We start from the raw sequence: 19,878 nt of genomic DNA on the forward strand, positions 1-19,878 counted from the left end.
TAACAAGATTTAAATAAAATCATGTCACAATGAACAACGAACAATTTTCTTCACAATGTGAACAATGAGCAATTTTTTGGAGTGAAAGCGGTCGGGTTTATTGCTGTCTCTTTCATTTGGATGAAGGTGCTTCTGAGGATCTGATGAAATATGTGTGATTTTTAAAACACTCTGTGGAGAGTGAAAGATGGTAAATACCTGAGCAGTGGCCAAAACTCAAGAAATGAAAAGTTAATCTTAGGAATTTGTATTCCTGTTTATCTAGTTCAAATCTAATACCTATTTATTTCTTTTTAGCAGATAAATGTGTTAGTTCTTGTCCAGGGGATGAAAATGATGATCTTAGCATCAAAACTAAGAGAAATAAGTAAGTTCTACAGTTTACTTATCTGTATGTAATGTTGGGAAGCTAACGTCTGGTACAAATAAGTGCAAAGAGAAATACAATTCTTTTCTTTTGTGTGGATAACTAAGCCAATAAGTTACGAGAGTCATTCCTAAGGTATCCAATCTTCATCAAACTCCATCTCTACAACCTCTGTTTCCCATGAACATCATCCGTTTTTGTCTGAGTAACTCTTACTTTGAAATGATTTATAAAAGGCTGTGAGGATATGTAGTTATTTCAGACATTGGATAAAAGCTTTATCTTCACTGAAGTGAAGCAGATTTTTTTTTTTTTTTTTTTTCCACTGGTGTCAGGGTTTCCAGGCTACCAGCTCAGAAATATCCGGAGGTATTTCTGTTATTGTGCTTTTATTTGACCTTTATTTCTATGTGTGTTTCAAATTCTCATGTAGTAACAGGAGAAAAACCCATGTGCCAAATAAGCAATTCCCTCACCCTTTACCAAAACAACAAGAAAGTGAAGTAAACAGCTTTGTTTTAAGGAGTACCATAGAGACATTTCGTTCTATTTAACCTTTGGCCAGTAACTGCATATAGCGTTAGTTGTTCATGCGGACTGGCTGTGATTAAGATACTGGTTTGGACCACTGAAAAAATAAATCTGTGAAATAAATCTGCATAGATAGTGTGTTATATTTTTGAGCGCATTGTGAGGAGTAATCACAACAAATTTCTATATTTTCCAAATGAATATATTGAAGATAATTCTATTCTCTCTTACATTGCCATTCTTACCACCTACTACACTGTGTGGTTCTTTTGACCTCATTAAGACTCATTTATTATGAAGGAAGAATCAGATACTCCCGAGCTGAATACTCAGACTATTTAAGCATTTAATGCTTGGTATAAAAGAGTTTATTTGTACTTTATATATACTAAATACGTACTTTTATTCTTCACATAGTATTTAGTATTCATAAACAGTATAAAAGCTTATATTTAGTATACTATATTTAAGAATACTTTTATTGGCATCAGTGGGCCTGACAATGATGGGCCACTGCTATGACCTCTGTATAGAAGCAGATATTTTCCATGTGCTATTAAGGTGCTTCACTTCAGCGATTAGTTGAGAAAATGTGAAATCGTCTTTCCATTAAGGTACAGAAATGGAATCTTAAAACTCCAGAAGCTTGTTCATAAGCTCCAGAAAATTGCATTTATTCAAAGATCCCTGTATCAAAGTAGGCTTGGGCTTACTGTGCGCTGTGTCGGAAGGTCAGGCAGTGCCTCTTTCACTGCCTGCTTGAGAACGAGGAATATTGTCTCATCTTCACTGGAGTTCCATGACTTACTCACTCTTGAAAGACTAACTCTGGGTTATTTTCTTTATGCTCAAAAGGACATTGTCAAAATTGTTAAGACCCAAATATAGACCAACTTTTTATATATTTGCAGAATTTCTCTTTTATTATTTTTATTTACTTGCAGAAATACGTTTTCACGTACGCATTTTTCTCCCCAGAGCAAATAGGAAAATACAGTCCGGGCTGGGCAGTCTCGGCCCATCACAGAGTTGCTGCGTGACTCTCCTGCCTCAGAGCATAGTAGTATCTTCCTTGTGGTGTATATTTATACGTACGTAGCTCCATATACCTCCAGGCAGAAGCGTAAATCGTGCAGCCGTCCAGGTAGAGGCGCGATCGTGCCCCGGCGCGGTGGCTGCGGCGACCGCCGGCGCTGCGAAGGCACTGTGCGCCGAAAAGAGCGTGCCGGGGGCGGGGGAGGCATGCTTTGGGTCTGGAAAAGGTCCTTTGGGTCAGAGGGAACAAAAACCTCCTCTCAGCTGTGACCGTATGGCACAAAAAAATCAAATAACACGTCGTAATGAGTGTATATCACCCGCTGTTGATGTCATCATGTGTTTTTATATTGTGATATATGTTTCTATGGGCTAATAAATATAATATAGCTTTTATCATACCTGAGATTTATGGCAGGATATTAATTGAGAGGATATTCAAAGCTCTGAGAACCCTATCTTAAGTTCTACCTTTGTTTAACTTTTAAAATAAATCTTTAGATGAGGAGGAACCAATTCTCAGAGGCAATTAGTCCTATGAAAGTCAAGGGCAACGTTCACATAAGAAACCAGTGAGATTTGGCCTTTTCTCAGACTTCGTTGTGATGATCCTCATTCTCCAGAAGTTTGACCTGTCACCAAAAAGCCATAAAGTGTTCATTTTTCTGTCAGCAGAACATGCTTCCCCAAACTACTACATGATTTCTACAGCTGGTTTGAATTTTAAATTCTCTTTTTATAACATGTGAAGATTTCCTGACATTTTGCTTCGTACCTTGAAACAATGGCAGAATATAGAGGTTCATGGATGAACCTTTAAAATACTGACCTTTTACTAAAGAAATGCAGTCTAAGTACTTGTTTAAATGTATTAATATTAGACTATAGCTAACAGTTCATGACATAAAGAAGTGAAATACTGTAGGATTTTCATTTCAAAGGAGAATTTAGTTATCCTCGGGATGAAAATCACGTATGAACTTGTTTGCTATACTAAGATTGTTTTCATTAATAGGATTGAGACATCCCACCAGAGATTGTGTGCTGCTGTCCCAGCTGGGTATCCACTGCGGTGGGCAACCCCCCATCTCTGCAGCTGAGCCCTAGTGATGGTTGTTTGCACAGCAGTCAAAATTGCTGCTGCCAGTGGTGTTTTGGAACTGGTATTATTGTTTCTGAGTGCTGTGGGTCTCAGTCGCCTACATCTGTGTGTGTCTGGATTAGTCAGCCAAAAGCAGAACTGATTTCAAAACCGCGGCCTGTAATTCCTTGTAAGAAAAGCAGCTGTGTTATTCCATGCCATAAACAGCAAAAAAGGAATTCTTAAGATGTAGAGTCTACTAAAGTTCTGGTTAAGCTCCGACTTCTGGATAAGAGGATACACATCACCAGCTTTTCATCTTCCAAACTGCACGTGTGAGTTCCAAGTCTGACTCTCTGTTTCCTCTGATTTATTTTACTTCAGAATGGACAAAGTGCTGCTCGCTCTGGGCTGAATCCAGAGGTGAAAAAAAAGATTTCTCTGTACGAAAAAACTAAACAGATTTGCCTGTTGGTGCTGGACGCTGTCGCAGTTTAAACCCAGGCAGCAGCCAAACACCACCCAGCCACTCACTCACCCTGCCCCATCCTGGAGTGGAGGGGTAAGGGGACTTGTAGGTTGAGACGAAAACAAGGTAATAATTGAAATAAAATAAAATTAAAATAATAATTATAATAGTAATAATAGAAAATACAGATGAGTATTGCACAATGTGATTGCTCGCCACCTGCTGACTGATTCCCAGCCCGTTCCTGGCTAGTGGTCCCAGAGAAGAGAGAATCCTGAAACCACCATCCCAAAAACCCAAGTGAGCTTCCTGATCAACCCTTATCTATGCACCAAGCATGATGTTGTATGTATGATATGGCCAGTTGGGGTCCGTTGTTTTGGCTGTGCTCCTCCCCAGCTTCTTGTGTACCTGCACACTAGCAGGACATGAGATGTTGAGAAATCCTTGATTTCTTAACAACTAAAACCATCAGTGCTTTACCAACATTCTTATCCTACCAAATCTCATACTGAATCCAAACCACAGCGCTATTCTGGCTACTTGAAAGGAAGGAAAAAAAGCCCCAGTTAGCTCTATTCCAGCCAAAACGGGGACAGACAGACAGCAGAACTCTTTCTATTGTTGTCATATCCACATTAATGACCGCATATGATGACAGTGAGCGTTTTCCCACAGCTGGCACCCTGCGCCCTGGGCAGAGCTGCGCCGCGAGCGAAAGGCAGGTTGTAGCTGGGCATTCACAGCCCTGCACCTGACATCTGCAGCAGAACGGGAAACAAGCCCTGTTTTTACCCCTGCACAGCCATTATCCACTTATTTGTGCAGCATCAACATTTTTTCTTGGTTAAGGATATCTTAAAAAGGAGGTGTTACACGCTTGCAGGGTGTCAGGTAAGAACAGATCTGCTATTTCGCTTCTCCCACTGTTTGCTTGGGTGATGGAGCTAGCAGAGGACCTGACCCGAGGCTGGCTGCAGAAGGCAGCAGGACTCCTTGCTTTCTCTTGCGGACATTTGCACAACCTCTGTCCAATGCATCCATCCAGAACTTACATCTGCACGGGTTTTTTACATTTTTATTTACATATCCTCGGGGTATAATGAAAGTGCTTAAAAATACTGAAGTAAAATTCTTACTCAGGTAATGCTCTGATTGTACTCTCTACAAAAGAAAAACAACCTTTGGAGAAACTTAGGTTTTCTGGGGTTTCTTCACAGAATGACAGAAGGGTTGGGGGGGGGGGTGGTGGTGGTGTCTCTGTCCCACCTGCTCCCAGCAGGTTGCTCAGGCACTTGGCCGGGGGGGTTGAGCATCTCCCAGGATGCCCCAGTGTCCAGCCAGCGTCAATAAAAAAGCTTTTCCTAATAATGAGATGGATTTATCTGTATTTCAGTGTGTGCCCATTGCCTATTCTCTCTTCAGTGGGTGTCATGGTTATACAAAAACAGATTTGCAGGCTGCCAAATTTGTGCTAGTAGGCTGCCAATATCTGTCCATCTGAGTGGGAAGTCACATTGTTGTGTGGATTATCATATTATTTCCTAAGAAAATTTTATTCTTTACTGTCATTTTTGACGTGAGAAAAAAAGTCCACGTGGTTTGCAGCATCCTATTCGATTGTGTAAGGAGGACGGAAGGAAAGAAGGGCTCTCCTGGTGCTTGGCTGATGGAGTCGCCCACTGTATGTCTCAGTGTTGGCTTGAAAAAGCTCTTTGTACTAGAAATTGTATTAGGTCTTTCATGGATCATGTCGCAGAGTAAAATTTGCTATTACGATATAAAAGTCGCTGTCATTCTGTGAACAACACCAATTTGCTATCTCTCAAATCATTAGTAATACAGCATCATTTTAGGATAAATGTCAGTGTAATGTAATTATTTGTAGAAGCAAGATAATACGCTAGAAGTCAAATTACAGACTGATCTAGTTCATTTGCTTGGAAATAAATAAAATGTTTTCCTGTTGAATTTTCAAACTAAGTATTCTTCTGTAGTGGTGAAAATTGCAACAGTAGAAAACGCAGTCATGCCTAGTAGAAGGCTAAAAAGCAAAACGCTTTACTTTCACTATCCTCACTTGAACCTTGTGATCGTTGTAAGACTCCTGATCTTTCCAGGAAGAGCCTTAATTTGTACTGAACCCATTTATTGCCCAAAGCATTAAAGAAGCAGCAGGATGGACCCAGAACACAAGTCTGATTTCGAGGTCTGAGCTGGCCAACTTCTCTGAAGTGGAAAATCTCCCTGCCCATGGGAGGGGGTTGGGACTGGATGATCTTTAAGGTCCTTTCCAACCCAAACCAGTGTGTGATTTGATGATGTCAGGAGTTGCGTATCCCCATCTCAAATCCCATCACCCTCCTGGAGCAGACTCCTTCCTACCTTTGAGGTTCCCATCTAATTAACCCCTCCTCACAGATGCTGAGGGCCCATGGGGGCAAATCTTCAGCCCTCCAAACAGCGGGGAAATAGGTGTTTCCTTTCAGCGCTGTGAGAGTGCAGTGTTAATGGTCTCTATCTCTGATAAAATTATGCAGATATTTATCTGGTGTGAAACAGTTCAGCTCCAGTGATGACAGCAATGATGTAGGATTGTACCTGAGGAGAGCATCACTCTTGTGCTGCTGCTACTTTATGGCTGCAACTTGCAGTAAACTGTTTTTTCCCCGAAATGAGCACAGCAGTGCTACATACGTGCCTTTATCCAGGGGGTCTTGTAGGCAAAGGGACTCAGGCAATAAGCTGTAAGTATTTTCTCAGAAACACCTATTTATTCCAATCAGATGCAATCTTGGAAAAAGGCTGTCAGGATAAATACAGACCTTCTGGCACTGACAAAGGGCAGGTCGTTCCCTGGTGCTTTATTGGCAGGTTTGTGCATGCGACGCGCTGCCAGATCGCTTCCCTTAGGAGGGAGCTTGTGGGGTGCATGAGAACATAAAATAGAGATTCGTGTTGGCTTTGAGGTTTGGGGGCACGAAAACAGAGGAAAGGAAAATAAACCAAGATGAGTCTCTTCAGTCACTCCTTTAAAGTCTCCACTCCTTGACAAATTTTATATAAAGCTGTCACTTTTCTGTAGCTTGAAATATAGCGTAGTATTTCGCTGCTGAGTTCCTCTTTGATCACACTGCTAGACCATCCTTCCCCATAACGAGCTGTCAGAGGTCTCTTGGCAGGCCACGCTTTAATAATGCAAGTTTGGGTCACTTCTCAGGTGCCAGTGTCTGCACCCGGGCTGCCCCGTGCACGCGAGGAGGTCCTGCCAACCCGGAGGAGTTTCTAGATAGGGTTAAAAATCCCCTCCCGAGTTGGTGGTTACTGAATTATTTTCTATCTTACCTTGTTAAAGAACAGAAGATTCCCAAGATGCTGACCAGGGGAAGGCTGAAAGGGAGGAGAAAAATGAGGAGACATCAGCACCTCAGATCACGCCTCCCCTAGAAGAGCGCATCACTCATTTCCGAGACATGCTTCTGGAGAGAGGGGTAAGAAATGCACGTGCTTTCCTTGACGTTCCTTGTTTATGAAAATTTATAAGAATTAGGACATCATTTAGGACCACTGCAGGAATCATATCACAACTATGACTCAGCAGTCAAAGGAATAATTGTCGAGAGGGGTTTTTCTGTCTATTCACCGTGTAGGCTCTGTTGTACTTTGACTTTTCTTCTGGCTGTGTGGAACTTCAGCAGATGCTGTTCCAAACAAACTCCTCTAGGCAGACCCCAAGCTAACCAGAGGTGGCAGCTCCTCCAGTGCAGACCAGTGTCTCAGCAGGGCATGGGGACCATAGCCACACGCCATTCAGGGGGTCCCGCACGGACCCCAGAAGTCTTCATTATACGATGAACAAAGGATGAAAGATGTGTTGTATATCACCTGAAAGACAGCACCAGGCTCAGAAGCGTTCCTGGCTAGCTCTTTGATTTTTATTTTTCATCACGGCAGAGGTTTCATCACTGCAAACTGCAGCGATCCCAGCAGTGGGAAACCAAATTCACTTACTGGCCATCTGAACTCTGCCCAGTCTGTTAGGAAAGGACATACTGGAGTCTCGGGAGGGTTAAGAAAGCCTGCTCTTTTCTCTGGGCCTTCCTGACTGCCCTTGGACTTCCTTGGGAAGACCTGGTGGTTCCAGCTGAGGCTGAGGTTCAGGAGCGTGGGATGCTTGGGGCTTTGGGCTGATGGGGGACAAGAAGAGGTGGCCCCTCCGCAGGCAGCCGAGATGAGCATCGTTGCCTCCCGTGCCCAGGCCAGCACAGACCTGGTGTACAGGTTACGGGAGGGCTCCGAGTTATTGCAGCCGTTTGACCATGACCTAATCAAGATTATGAGTCGATAGATGGAGCATAAATTCCATTTGCAGACAGAACCCATCAGTGCTATGAGCCTCATGACCAATGGTGAAATATGAATTACAGATTGCGTAATAGCATCCAGTGACTGATTCTGTAAAGAGCTTCAGCCTGATTTTTGTTTTCCATGGTAGCACTCAGAAACTGGCCGCATAAAGATTACTGTTGATAGGAGGAATTTTGGATACAGTTATTTATAAATATAAAATCATGTCCACAAAAGCTCATCTCACAGTGTCCCTTCTTCCAGAAAACTGATGATTTTGAGCGTGAATGGAATTAATAAGCATACCGGGTTTAGGTCCTAATTCTGCAAATGAGAATTTGTCTATAATGCAGCAGTGTATGCAGATTTTGTACCTCCTTCCAACACTCTGCAAATATGTATTATGGAGAAGTTCATGCAATTTCTGTAAAGAAAAAAAAAATCTAACGTCTCTGTTGTTAGGCAGAAAAGCCAATAAAATTTATCACTAGTAATCAGCAGACTTTAAAGGTAGATAATTAGAGCTTCAGAAGCTCAACAGTAAATTGTCTCCACGCCAGACCTGTTTTATTAATACATTTTGCTATTTATGCTTAAGAAATGCAGAAGTACCATGAATGAATACTGGTTGAAGACTTCTGCTGGCATATTTTAAGCCAGGGTGCAATAAGTCAACATTTGAAAGTATTAGAGGTGTTCTATAATAGGATTCCTCAAATTTTTCCAGCGAAAGAGTCATGCTGGCTCATAAGAAATTCAGAAAGTTTACTGTTTGGTTTTGCTATTATTTAAAAATGCGTAGACAATTGGTTACTTTTCTTTTACCCTGAGCATTATTCAAATGTCCAGACAAGCCGCTGGTTAGCACCAGCTGGTTGGCATTGCTTGAAATGCAGTGAGGCTGTTAGTGTTCTTCAAAACTGATTATTTAATAATGTCTCCTGCCATTTTCTCATCATATTGTTATTTCTGAAGAAGTTATTTTATGGCATTACAAAGAGCTTGAACTAGATGGAGTTCTTCAGCTCAGTTCTGAATCTTCCTACATAAATTAGAGCAACAGAAGAATATTCATTGTAACATTTAAAAAATATATTTGATTTTTTTCCTGTAGCTCCAAGACAATGACACTATTCTTAAGTCTGGGGCAAGTTTTCCTATGTAAAAATGTAATCTCTGATATCCTCCTGGAAGTATAAAAGTTTTCACAAAATCCTGAAGGAAAGGGGAAAATTCAATCCTCTTCCTGGTTCCCTCACAGCCACAGCATCAGAACAGCCACTCTCTACACTGCATTTCTAGGAGAGTCTTCCCTTTGAGGGGTTGCTGACAGTGAAACAAGACATTTTTAAAGGATCCCAAATGGTATTTTTTCTCAAGTTTTTACCTTCTTAATATTGGGGAGTAAAAAAGGGGGTTCAGGGGGTCCTAGCCCCGCCCCTTCCCTTCCTGTCCCAAAACAATTCTTGCAGCCACAGTATTATCCTAAAGAATAATTAAAAACCCCCTTAAATAAATGGGGTGTTTGGGTTTTTCTTCCCCCCAGCCTTGTTTTTCGGATGGACCCAAAGAGCCCCTTTCTAGAAGGATGAGCCACTGAAATCCCACTTTTTAGTATTTTTTAATGGAGGCAGCGGGGAGGGGGCTCCCAGCTGGGGCGCAGGGTGGTCCTTGCCACTGCCGACCCGCGTGCCTCCTCTCAGCCCTTTGCCTCTCCATCCTTCTTGCTGGTCTTTGCTTTGGTAGCTTGCGTCGGGGGTGGGCATCCTTCCCCACCTGAACAACGTCTCCTGCAAGCTGGGAATCCTTTGCCGAAGAAGATAAATGCATCTGCTGAAAAGATCAGGAACTTCACCTTTCTGTTCGTATAAATCTTTTAGTCAAAGCCAAAATCACAACCTACCATTGTTTCTGGGCTTCCATAGTGAATTAAAAAAAAACATAGGCTACTCAGATAGATGTCCTTTCACTTCTAAACATACTGCTCAAGCTCAATACATTGAATTTTTGTGAGTTTTTTTCCCTGTACTTTGCACTCTGGTTAAGAGCAGGAGTTGAGAACTGGAAACCCGCTACAAGCTCAGATTTCTCTTCTCCTTTTTGTCTGTGGTGATACCAAGTCACAGAAGTCATTATTTATTCTGGGAAGAGATGCCACCCCCACCACCTGCAGTGCACCTGATCCCTGGTTGAATGTCCCATAGTAGGGAAGAAGACCCCAATACAATACAAGCTGGGGGATTAGTCAGAATATTAATATTTTATATGCATTTGCAGAGCTCCAAAATGAGTATCCTGAACTGGGTATGACGTGTAGCTAGAGCTAAATTATAAATATCAGTAGCCAACATTTATTTCAGGTGTATGTCTGCAGTATGTGAAATGTAATAGTTACTAAATAAAAAATCATAAATAGGAATGATTACGTGATAAATTAGCCTGAGATTAACTAGCTTTGAGTTCAAACTGACCTTTGTATGGGGAATAAAGCTGATGTCTGAGAGAGAGTATAAAAGGTGCCCTGAACAGAAGGATTCCTGCTGCTGGTCCTTCTGAAGGGGGAAAACCCCCAACGTGGGGACCGGAGGTGAACTACAAGCTGCGAGAAGACGACGGTTGGAGGAGGCAGCTCTGAATCACTGCGCATCCGGAAAGTCACCCTCAACTTTGAATTTTCCAATTTCTAACCACTCTAAGAGGAAACCCAGTCCATTTAAACCCACTTTGCTTCTTCAGAGCTCTCCTGCTTTGAGTGTTAATTACTCTATTTTAATTATACTTCACATACTTATTTTTTTTTAGTGAATTTACTCTTCTTTGTAATTAGATGGAGTGATTAGAATATTTTATGTTACTCCAGAGTTTTCTGTAACAAACTCATTAACGGTGATGTTGCACAAGGTACCGAAATCGGGTTGGGGATTCCAGTCCTACGCTCCCAGACGGTCGCTTCGTGGAAGCCCCGGGCCGAGGGGACGTGAGGGACCTGCTCAGATTCGCGGGGACCTTACAGCCCACTTTTGGTGACGGCGGAGGAACCTCTGTGGGAGCGTGACATCCTCATTGCGCGTGGCTGCAGGAACGCGAGCGGTCCCGCGGCGGGGAGCTGGATTCAGGGGGAGGGGGGAGAAGCCCCGAAATGGAGGGGAAGCAACAGCCGTGCTGTGGGAGGGAGGCGGCACGTTCACTGCAAAAACGTGGTGCTTTGAAGATGGTCACTATTAGTCCGTCAGCGTGTGTGTGTGTGTGGTGACAGCCTCGTTCCGGCTGTAATTTAAGTTTTGGAGAGGAAGGGAGTTAAAGCTCAGATAATTGCTTAAATGGAAATTGAGGCTTCTGTTATACAAAGGGAATAATAAAATGGGTATTTTCCTTTCTGCTACAGATTCTTTCCGTCAAAAAAATGTGGAATGAGCGTCTCCCAGATACTCACTGAGATGTCCTAGAGCAAATCAATACTAATGGTGTGGGGGCGACCAGAGCATTGCCAGACACAGATTAAAATTCAGCTTCCAACTGCTCTGAGGCATCCTTTAGAGAGTTCATTAGCTTTCTGAACTACTCTTTTGCTTCACCTTGGAACATTTCCTTCTTTCACATCTTTATTAAAATTCCTTAATGCAACTGTGTTTGTGTGCTTCACAGGTCTCAGCATTTTCTACATGGGAAAAAGAGTTACACAAAATAGTATTTGATCCACGCTACCTTCTACTAAATTCAGAAGAACGTAAACAGGTGAGCATGTCCTCCAGCATAGCTTCTGACTGGCAGCAAACCTCTCCCAAATTAACCCTAGGAACAGAGTAACTGTCTTGGTACGATAAAACGAATTACAAACAAATTTTCCTTAAGTTTTTCAGTGAGACTCAGAAGTTAGCCTCTGCTCATAAGAAAGTGCTGTCTCCTTTGCAAAGCAAGTGGTAACGAGTGAGTTTGAACATAGAGACGAGCTGCAGGTTCTTGGGTTGTAGGAACAATTCTACTGAGTCTGGGAAACTGGTCTGTAGAAAGGGAAATGGCCATAAGGCAATGTTTCCACTCTGGATTATTTAAATATTATAGAGAGACTACTTCATTTTTATTACTTCGAATATTTCCTAGGAGTTTCGCTGTATTTACTGTTATATTTTGCAATAACTAAACCTGCTAGACAATAAATAGATGGGGCACTGTGGCTATGCTGATGTCTGTTTGAAAGGGTTTAGTTTTTCTGGCAAAGCTGCAAAGGGAGCTGGACTTTTTGCTGCCTTCTTTATTTGGGCATTAATTGTCACTAGGAATGTAAAAGGACCTGAGGGGCTTCACATTAGTCTAAAAAATTTAGGAGAGACTCAAGGATGTTGCAGAGAAGGTGAACAATTCTATTCTGTAGTTATTTCTCTTCCTTACCAGTCTTTTGTCATCCTGGAGAAGGAAGAATTTTTAGTATGGACTTGTCCATTTTTAAAATAAACACAATGAAAAATGTACTTATTCCTGTTCCATCGCACTGGGGCCCATATTGTCTCGTGAATCTCCCAAGAGCTTCCTGTAGGTATTTACTGAGCGACTGGGCACATACATCTTCATTTACTCCCTTTCCAATATTTTCTTTCCCAAGGAAAAAAGTGAAATAAATTAATAAGGAAATACGGGAGTGAAAATGCAAGAGAAACTGTTAGAATGGAAAATATTGCTAGACAAGGGACCAAGCAGGGAGTTTTGTATTTCTTTCAAGGAATCAGCAAGGACAAAACCTAGACCTCGATGAGTCAATCAAGATATATTGTTTCTTTCATTTTATCAGCCTTGGAGATCATAGAATAAAAATATATCACGAATACACATAATATAATGTGCTTGAAGCACTGCTGAGGGGGTCCTCGTTTGTGACATGTATTTAATACTTAAGGAAAGAGTTATAGAAAGCAAGTTGCTGGCAGTCCTGTAGGTAGAAACCCATAGTCAGGTAGAAGTTGGCTCTGAGAGTGACAGGAATTCAGGCTCAGAGCTAAGGTGGAAGGTGGTGATCATCGGTTGCTCTTCTACAAAATGGGGTTAAAAAACCAGTAAGCTTGGGACCACATGCCAGGTGTATATTATATTTTAGCTACTAAGATTGAAGTTAAAATTTCTAGACATTCATTATGAGTTCTGCCGTTTCATTTTCCTCCAAGAAGTAGTTTAAGAAAAAAGTTAGACAAGAGTAGGTGCCTGATTTAATTAAAATACTTCCTGAAGTGCAACTCAAGTTAGTGGAAGATTTTATTCAGGTTTATGAAAACATTTACCTTCACTGATGCTGACTGTGTGGCCTGAATAGTGAATTTATATTGGAGGGGATTAGAGATGAAAAGTGGCTCACGACGAAAGTGAGGAATGAAGGAAGGAAGGAGGGGAGGAAGGAAGGAAGGAGTGCCGGAGGATGGCTGGCTGTACTGCAGTTTTCTTCTTTCCATGCTCAGGGAGATGGGTTGGGAAGGGCAGGGAAAGTGTTTTTGCTGTGATGTGCAGTGCTGGGGCCAGCTCGGGGGCCCCCAACAGCAGAAGGACACGGAGCTGCTCGAGCGGGGCCAGAGGAGGCCACGGAGATGCTGGGGGGGCTGGAGCAGCTCCCCTGGGGGGCCGGGCTGAGAGAGTTGGGGGGGTTCAGCCTGGAGAAGAGAAGGCTCCGGGGAGCCCTTCGAGCAGCCTCCCAGGGCTTAAAGGGGGGGGCAGGAGAGGGGGGGACGGACTCTGGGTCAGGGGGTGTGGGGTTAGAACGAGGGGGGACAGTTTTAAGCTGACAGAGGGCAGATTTAGGTGAGCTCTAAGGCAGAAATTGTTCCCTGTGCGGGGGGTGAGGCGCTGGCCCAGGGTGCCCAGAGCAGCTGTGGGTGCCCCCTCCCTGGAAGGGTTCAAGGCCAGGTTGGATGGGGCTGGGAGCCCCCTGGGCTGGGGGAAGGGGGCCCTGCCCAGGGCAGGGGGGGGCACTGGGGGGGCTTTGAGGTCCCTTCCAACCCCAACCATTCAATTATTCTTTGACCTGTAAACGTCTGAGGGAATTTCTTCTTGACTTGAACTGGCGTTGCGGTGGGTTTGACTTACAGGAGTGTGGGCTCTGCTGCCGGTGGGTGTCCTTACACAGCTCAGGGGACATTCCAATATGTCATTGAACATCTGCAGTTTGCTCTGCTTACTTACCAATATTTACCAAGGGTTTATTAACAATTGAAAGATGCTACTATGTTTAAGTAAGGAACAATGAAGGTTAAAGGATCAACTGTATTAAAATAATGAGCTATCTGTTAATTTTGATTTATTACCTTCATCATAGCTTCACTGACACCAGAAAGGCAAGCAATAACAGTGTCTCCTACTTTATTTGTTTCCATCTCCTCTTACACTCAGCTTATGCAATTGATTAATGTATAATATATTTAGATTTCCCAGGTTTTTTGTAGTACTTCTCTCATGGCCATTGTTTGACATTTACTTTTCTAGTGGTATATCTTCCCTTTTCTGCATACCATACTAAATACCAGTTGTAACTTGTTTACTTTAACTTTCATGAAATGTAGACTTGCACCTGTGCATACTCAGGGCTGATCAGAAAGCAGCTGTGGTAGTAACTGCAGTAATCATATTTAATGTATGTAATTTGTGGTGAAAAGGATGGTGAATATGGAAAGCTAATGGTGTTTTGGGGAGCAGCTCATTTTATTCAACAGCTTAGTGTGCCACACTTTTTAGAGCGTGAAACCAGCAGGGCGAAATTTTTGGTATTAAAAATGTGATTAAAGCAGTTGGCAGAATTTTGTGAAATAGTAAACTCCTTAATTCCTTTTCAAGACACCAAAAATGCTGATGCCGAGTGCCCTGCTGCATATTTAGCTGCCAAATACTGTTAGAGGAAGGTTGTCAACCGTTCCAAACACATTAAAGCTTTGGGGTGTATATGTACAGAGGATCATGTGTAAGCTCGTGGGTTTTGACAACTGATTGGAAAGGTCTTCAGGCTTTTTTGGGGTTAACTTACAGAATATTGATGTTTAGCATTGTAGACATTTTCAGGGATTCCAGCAAGTTGGGAAAGATGCGAGATCCAAACTAAATAACTGCAGCCAGTTCTACAGATGCACAAAAATAATGCTATGGGCATGACAATGCGAGCAAGACACTGAAGTAATGAAATTTTGATTCATGTTGCACTCAGTGTTTGAATGAAGATGTTATCTGTCCAAATTATACCTTTTTCCAGCTACTTATTTTGTGAGGACGCACAGCCAGTGCTGCATGAAGCAGGTTCAGCTGCGTGTGAGTCAGCCAGTACTGAGGGCAGATAAGAACTAACTGCAGTTCTTGGGATTGACAGCCCTTTGGTTGGGCATAAATACCATAAAGGCTTTGTTAATAAATACTGTATCATGTTTCCCTTTCTTGGAAAGATATTTGAACAGTTTGTCAAGACCAGGATCAGAGAAGAGTACAAAGAAAAGAAAAATAAATTGTTGTTAGCCAAAGAAGAATTTAAAAAGCTCCTTGAAGAATCCAAGTTATCACCAAGGTATGGCATTGCCTTATGAAGATTTGTTAAGATAAGCTTTCTCATTTAGGCTGCGCTTATCAGCCCCGGAATGCCGTAACACCGAACGTACTCTTCATAGCAAGCTGGTACATCCATTGTTACAATGCCATGTTGACATTACTTGACTAATATTTTACAATATTTTGTTGTATTACTGGGAACGTTCCATCTCTTTCTCTGTTCCTTTCTTTTTCTCTCATTCAGAATGCATAATATTTTGCACAACACATTTATTTTATAAGCATATATATGCTATCATTATAGAACACACACACATACAAATTAGTTATATAAAATCAGTCCCTGAATGCTAAATCTCATTTATACTAGGCAGTGTAACTAGTGAAAAATTGCATTTAGGTTTGTTTTTTGATGGAAGAGAAATATATTTTAACAAAGTAAGTATTAATGCCATATCACTAAATTAAAATAAAGCGTGCAATGCAATAATTATTTTTCTACGTTGCTTTTTAAGTAATGGATCCAGAACTGTACAATGGTGAATGCAGTGCTTAGGATAGCGCTTTCTCATGTGTAAATTATATGAAAATAAAGGTTTATATATTATAAATCTGATTAAATTGTTGGAACTAAGAAATTATAGCTTTCTCTACTAAACTATGCAGGTAATTTTACAGCACTACCTGCCTAGGCACGTAGATACAAACAACACATCAGGCTCTATGGAAGTAATAATTAGAGGAAGTTTTTTACAACAAAACTGAGAATACTCTGTGCTAATGTAGCAGCTAAATTCTGGTTCCAGCAAGGATGTTTTCAGTCTGAAAGGGCAAAATCGTGCTGGCCTACAGGACAGTGAACATTTTACCTGTTAATGTTTTTGTTGAGCTGGCTGCGAGCCCACAGCATCAAAGAAACTCATCTACCTGCAGCAGTCTCTGGCTTGCTTTTGACATGCAATGAGAGAAATCAAAAATATTTCCAATGAAAAGAAAGCAGGCCTTTCCCCAAGTGCCTGCTACAATTCTACACATCGCTGAGGGCCCTGATTCAGCCCGCAGTCGGGGTTGCAAACTCCAGAGCCCAGTCAGGGGCCAGAGCCACGGCTGGGATGGGCATCGGCCATCGCCGATGGAAAAGCAACGGCCCCGGAGCATCACCAGTGTGCTGCCCTGGATTAACAGGGCTAACGAGCTCGTATTTGCAATACAATGAGGGTCAGGCCACATGGCGCTGTGCATGCAACCTAAAAGAAAATTAAGCTAGAAAATGCTGCTAGAAGCACGCACGCCTCGGAAATACAAAAAAAAATCTGGGAGTTTAAATAAAAAACCCCCTTGTTGTTGCTCTGTGGATCGTGGTGCCAGTTCTTTATAGTGCCCACCATGCTGCTCTCAGACCTGGACCTATGGACCCGTGCAACCAGCAACAGCATCCGGGCAAAAATACCAGTGAATGTTTCTGGTTTCAGATACCGTGTTTGCATCGGAAACTGCTGGACCTGACGATGAAATCCTCAGGCAAAGCTGCCCGTGGATTTCAACTGCACAGTGCCCATCACTCAAAGTTACGACTAATTTTTTGCTGTTTTTAGAACAGATCAAACTAGCGTGATATTTCATCAGGTGTCGTGTACTACTGACAGTCAAAGTGCATTTGTTTGCAATTAGACACAGGTGGTGAGTTTCTCTGCTCTAATAATTGAAATACTGGCCATAAGTACCAGCAGGCATAGATTAAAGCAAGAGTAACCCGTGCTGTCTCATTATCTTTGTTAATGATTCAGAATTGTCCTATCAACTATCACCCAGGTTTTTCTAAACAAAAAATGGAAGTTAACCATTGCAGGCTGATCCATGAGTCCAAAGCCCGGGCGGTGCTCGGCGTGGTCTCGCCTCCCTCATCCCGGGTTTTACCATCGTGTTCCCGTCAAGTGTTCCCCAGAACACCCCTCATTTTTAGTGTCTGTATGAAAAGTGAAGTGAGATCCAGGTCAAAGAGTCTGAGAGTGGATTGGCAAAGTCACAGCTTTAAAATGTCTCTCTTTTCTGTAGAACAACGTTTAAAGAATTTGCAGAGAAATATGGAAGAGATCAGCGGTTTCGCCTTGTTCAGAAGAAGAAGGACCAAGAGCATTTTTTCAATCAGTTCATACTTATTCTTAAAAAGAGGGACAAAGAAAACAGGATAAGGCTACGGAAAATGAGATAAAACCTCCTGAAACTGGCAATAAATACACAAGTCCATGCTGTGACTGCAGTAAGAAATTCAAATGAAGGCTAAAGCGTTCGGGGTTAAAGTTGCAACAGCTTGACGAGGAGGCGGGTATCCCTGAGAAAAAGTTTCTCTAAATGGAGTTTATTGGACATCTATTGAATTTGTGAAGGTTGTTCTGCAGGAATATGAAGGATATTTTGTTCTCAAAGAATTAATGTTTCATATTGAAGCTCTCTTTTGTACAACATCCAGAGTTTGATGCATTTCTAATTGCCATGATATGTCAATCCCTTAATTGTTTTAATTATGCAAATTACTTGTAATATACACAAATTATGAATCCAATGCAGATTTGTAATTAAGCAGAAGCAGATGCCATCCATAACAATCTCAAGATATTTTCATCATTTAGGGGAATTATCTAAAGCAATCTTTTGGCAACTTTATGCATTAACATAAAGTGTTTAGAGGTACGGTGGTATGCAGGAATTCATTACCCGGTGTTCATATGTCTCTGTCCAGTTCTCTGAGTAGTAGTAATAAGATATTAATTGTTAATCTTAGTGAAGAGTGTGAAAATCTTGGCATACGTTCCATAGGAAAACTCTAAGTTTCAGAAATAGCTTTCTAATTACCATGAATGGTGCTTTCAGGCCCACAGGCGATAGCAACACATCTCCGTCAAAGTTCCTAAAAGAAGCTATTTTGTAAAACCATCACAGTATGATTTGAATTATGTTACTGTATGTGAAAAGTCTGCATGGGATTTTTTTCATCATATTTGTATAAATAAATATTTAACTTTTTTAATTAATAAATATTTTAAGCCAATTTTCAGGGGGGTTTAAGTTTCTAAACTTTTTTGAAATATTGGATAAAATAATGCAGGTCTCATGGTTTTTACTTGAGAGGTGGAAAGCCAGAGAGATTTCCTACTGCTCATGATTTGCATGTAAATTCCACTAATATCAGTTGGAGTTCTGAGCATATTGAGAACAAAGTAGTTGCTCTGACTATGCAGGTGGGATATCATGGCTAGAGTAAATCAGCACAGCTCCGCTGAACATCACTATATCCCTTCCCTTATGCTACAGGAAAGACACACTCTCCTCTGTCTGTGATCATAATAATTTTCTCAGTTGACTGAATTTTTAAGTTATTCCTCATTAGATTTATAGATTTCTCTTTGCTAGGAGTAATGTGGATATTTTCTCCAACTAATGGAAATTTTTCTTTAGATGTGTGGAGGATATTTTTTATAATCAAGGAAAGAACAGGTATTTTCTAATGCTTTGGAAAAATTAACTCAGAATAATTCAGAGATGAGTACTTACCATAAGATGTATTTTAGAAAGTACGTAGAGTTTCAAACTTCTACACGAGAAGAAAATTGTCATTTATTTCTGTGAGAGCAAGACCCGACCCAAAGTTGCTGGTGGTGTGAGTGAGGAAACGTGTTGCTGTGTCGCATTCTCAGGCTGAGCAGATGCTGCCAGCTTCTCCCCCCTCTGCCAGGGGGGGTTTGCTTCAGGACCCAGCGAGCTGGGAGGTGCAATTCAATTCTACAGGAATTGGGCTAGCCACTCCCTTACGACTTTATTTAACAATTATTTTTTACATCCCCGGAAGAGCCTGGTGTATTCCCGCCCCTGTGGGCGTCAGCAGTCCTGCAGGAATTATGTGGAGACAAATGCTGTTCACTCGTACCTGTGGTAGGACTAGGCAGCAGGGACCCAGAAAAAAGATGTAGGTCTTTCAGTAGACCTGAAGACAGACTTGACAGGGCTTCTCATAAGGTTTTGCAAATTTTCCTTTTCCTTTTTTTTTTTTTTTTTTTTTTTTAAAAAAAAAAAAAAAAAAGTAAGATGCAGAAAACCAATGATATCTGGCTTTTATGACTGAAAGCTTTTCTGTTTCAGTGGCTTGTACCCCTTGTGTTGTTTTCTGGTTTAAATGTATGTGCATATCTAGATCCTACACTGCCATCCCCTATTTCAAATATGAATAAAATGGGGTATTATTACATTGGGGATTCTCCTTGATTTTAGTATTTCCTGACAATGTCAGAAATCCTTGTCACAATACAAGTATGATATTGAATGGATAATGTCTTTGATTTTCTTGTGAAATTCTGTGAAACACTAGAAGTGATCAGTGCCGATGCTGATCCATGTGTGTTAGAAAACCTCCAAGTTCAGCTCTGTTTTCTTATATTTAAAATGGAGGAATATTAAAATAAATGCAACTAACCCCATTATACAACAGAAGGAAATGTGTCTATTAAGGTACATTCTAGTACAGAATACTGGTAAGTCACTGAGGTA

The 19,878-nt window shown here is 41.5% G+C and overlaps 1 protein-coding gene across 2 annotated transcripts in view; it reads left to right on the forward strand.

Annotated features, from left to right (window-relative positions):
• Positions 1-19,577, forward strand: part of TCERG1L (transcription elongation regulator 1 like) — a 97,360-nt gene extending 77,783 nt beyond the window's left edge. The window contains exons 9-13 of one of the 2 annotated variants that reach the window (XM_042791920.1): positions 298-367; positions 6,839-6,974; positions 11,476-11,565; positions 15,237-15,355; positions 17,392-19,577. In XM_042791920.1, the coding sequence (XP_042647854.1) occupies positions 298-367; positions 6,839-6,974; positions 11,476-11,565; positions 15,237-15,355; positions 17,392-17,548 (572 nt within the window). In that variant the 3' untranslated portion in view covers positions 17,549-19,577. The remainder of the gene's footprint in view (positions 1-297; positions 368-6,838; positions 6,975-11,475; positions 11,566-15,236; positions 15,356-17,391) is intronic. The other variant, XM_042791924.1, reaches the window with a different exon arrangement.
• The last annotated feature ends 301 nt before the right edge of the window (positions 19,578-19,878 follow it).

The sequence above is a fragment of the Tyto alba genome, unplaced genomic scaffold (genome assembly GCF_018691265.1).
Source record: "Tyto alba isolate M040663 unplaced genomic scaffold, T.alba_DEE_v4.0 Super-Scaffold_1, whole genome shotgun sequence".
Taxonomy (NCBI): Eukaryota; Metazoa; Chordata; class Aves; order Strigiformes; family Tytonidae; genus Tyto; species Tyto alba.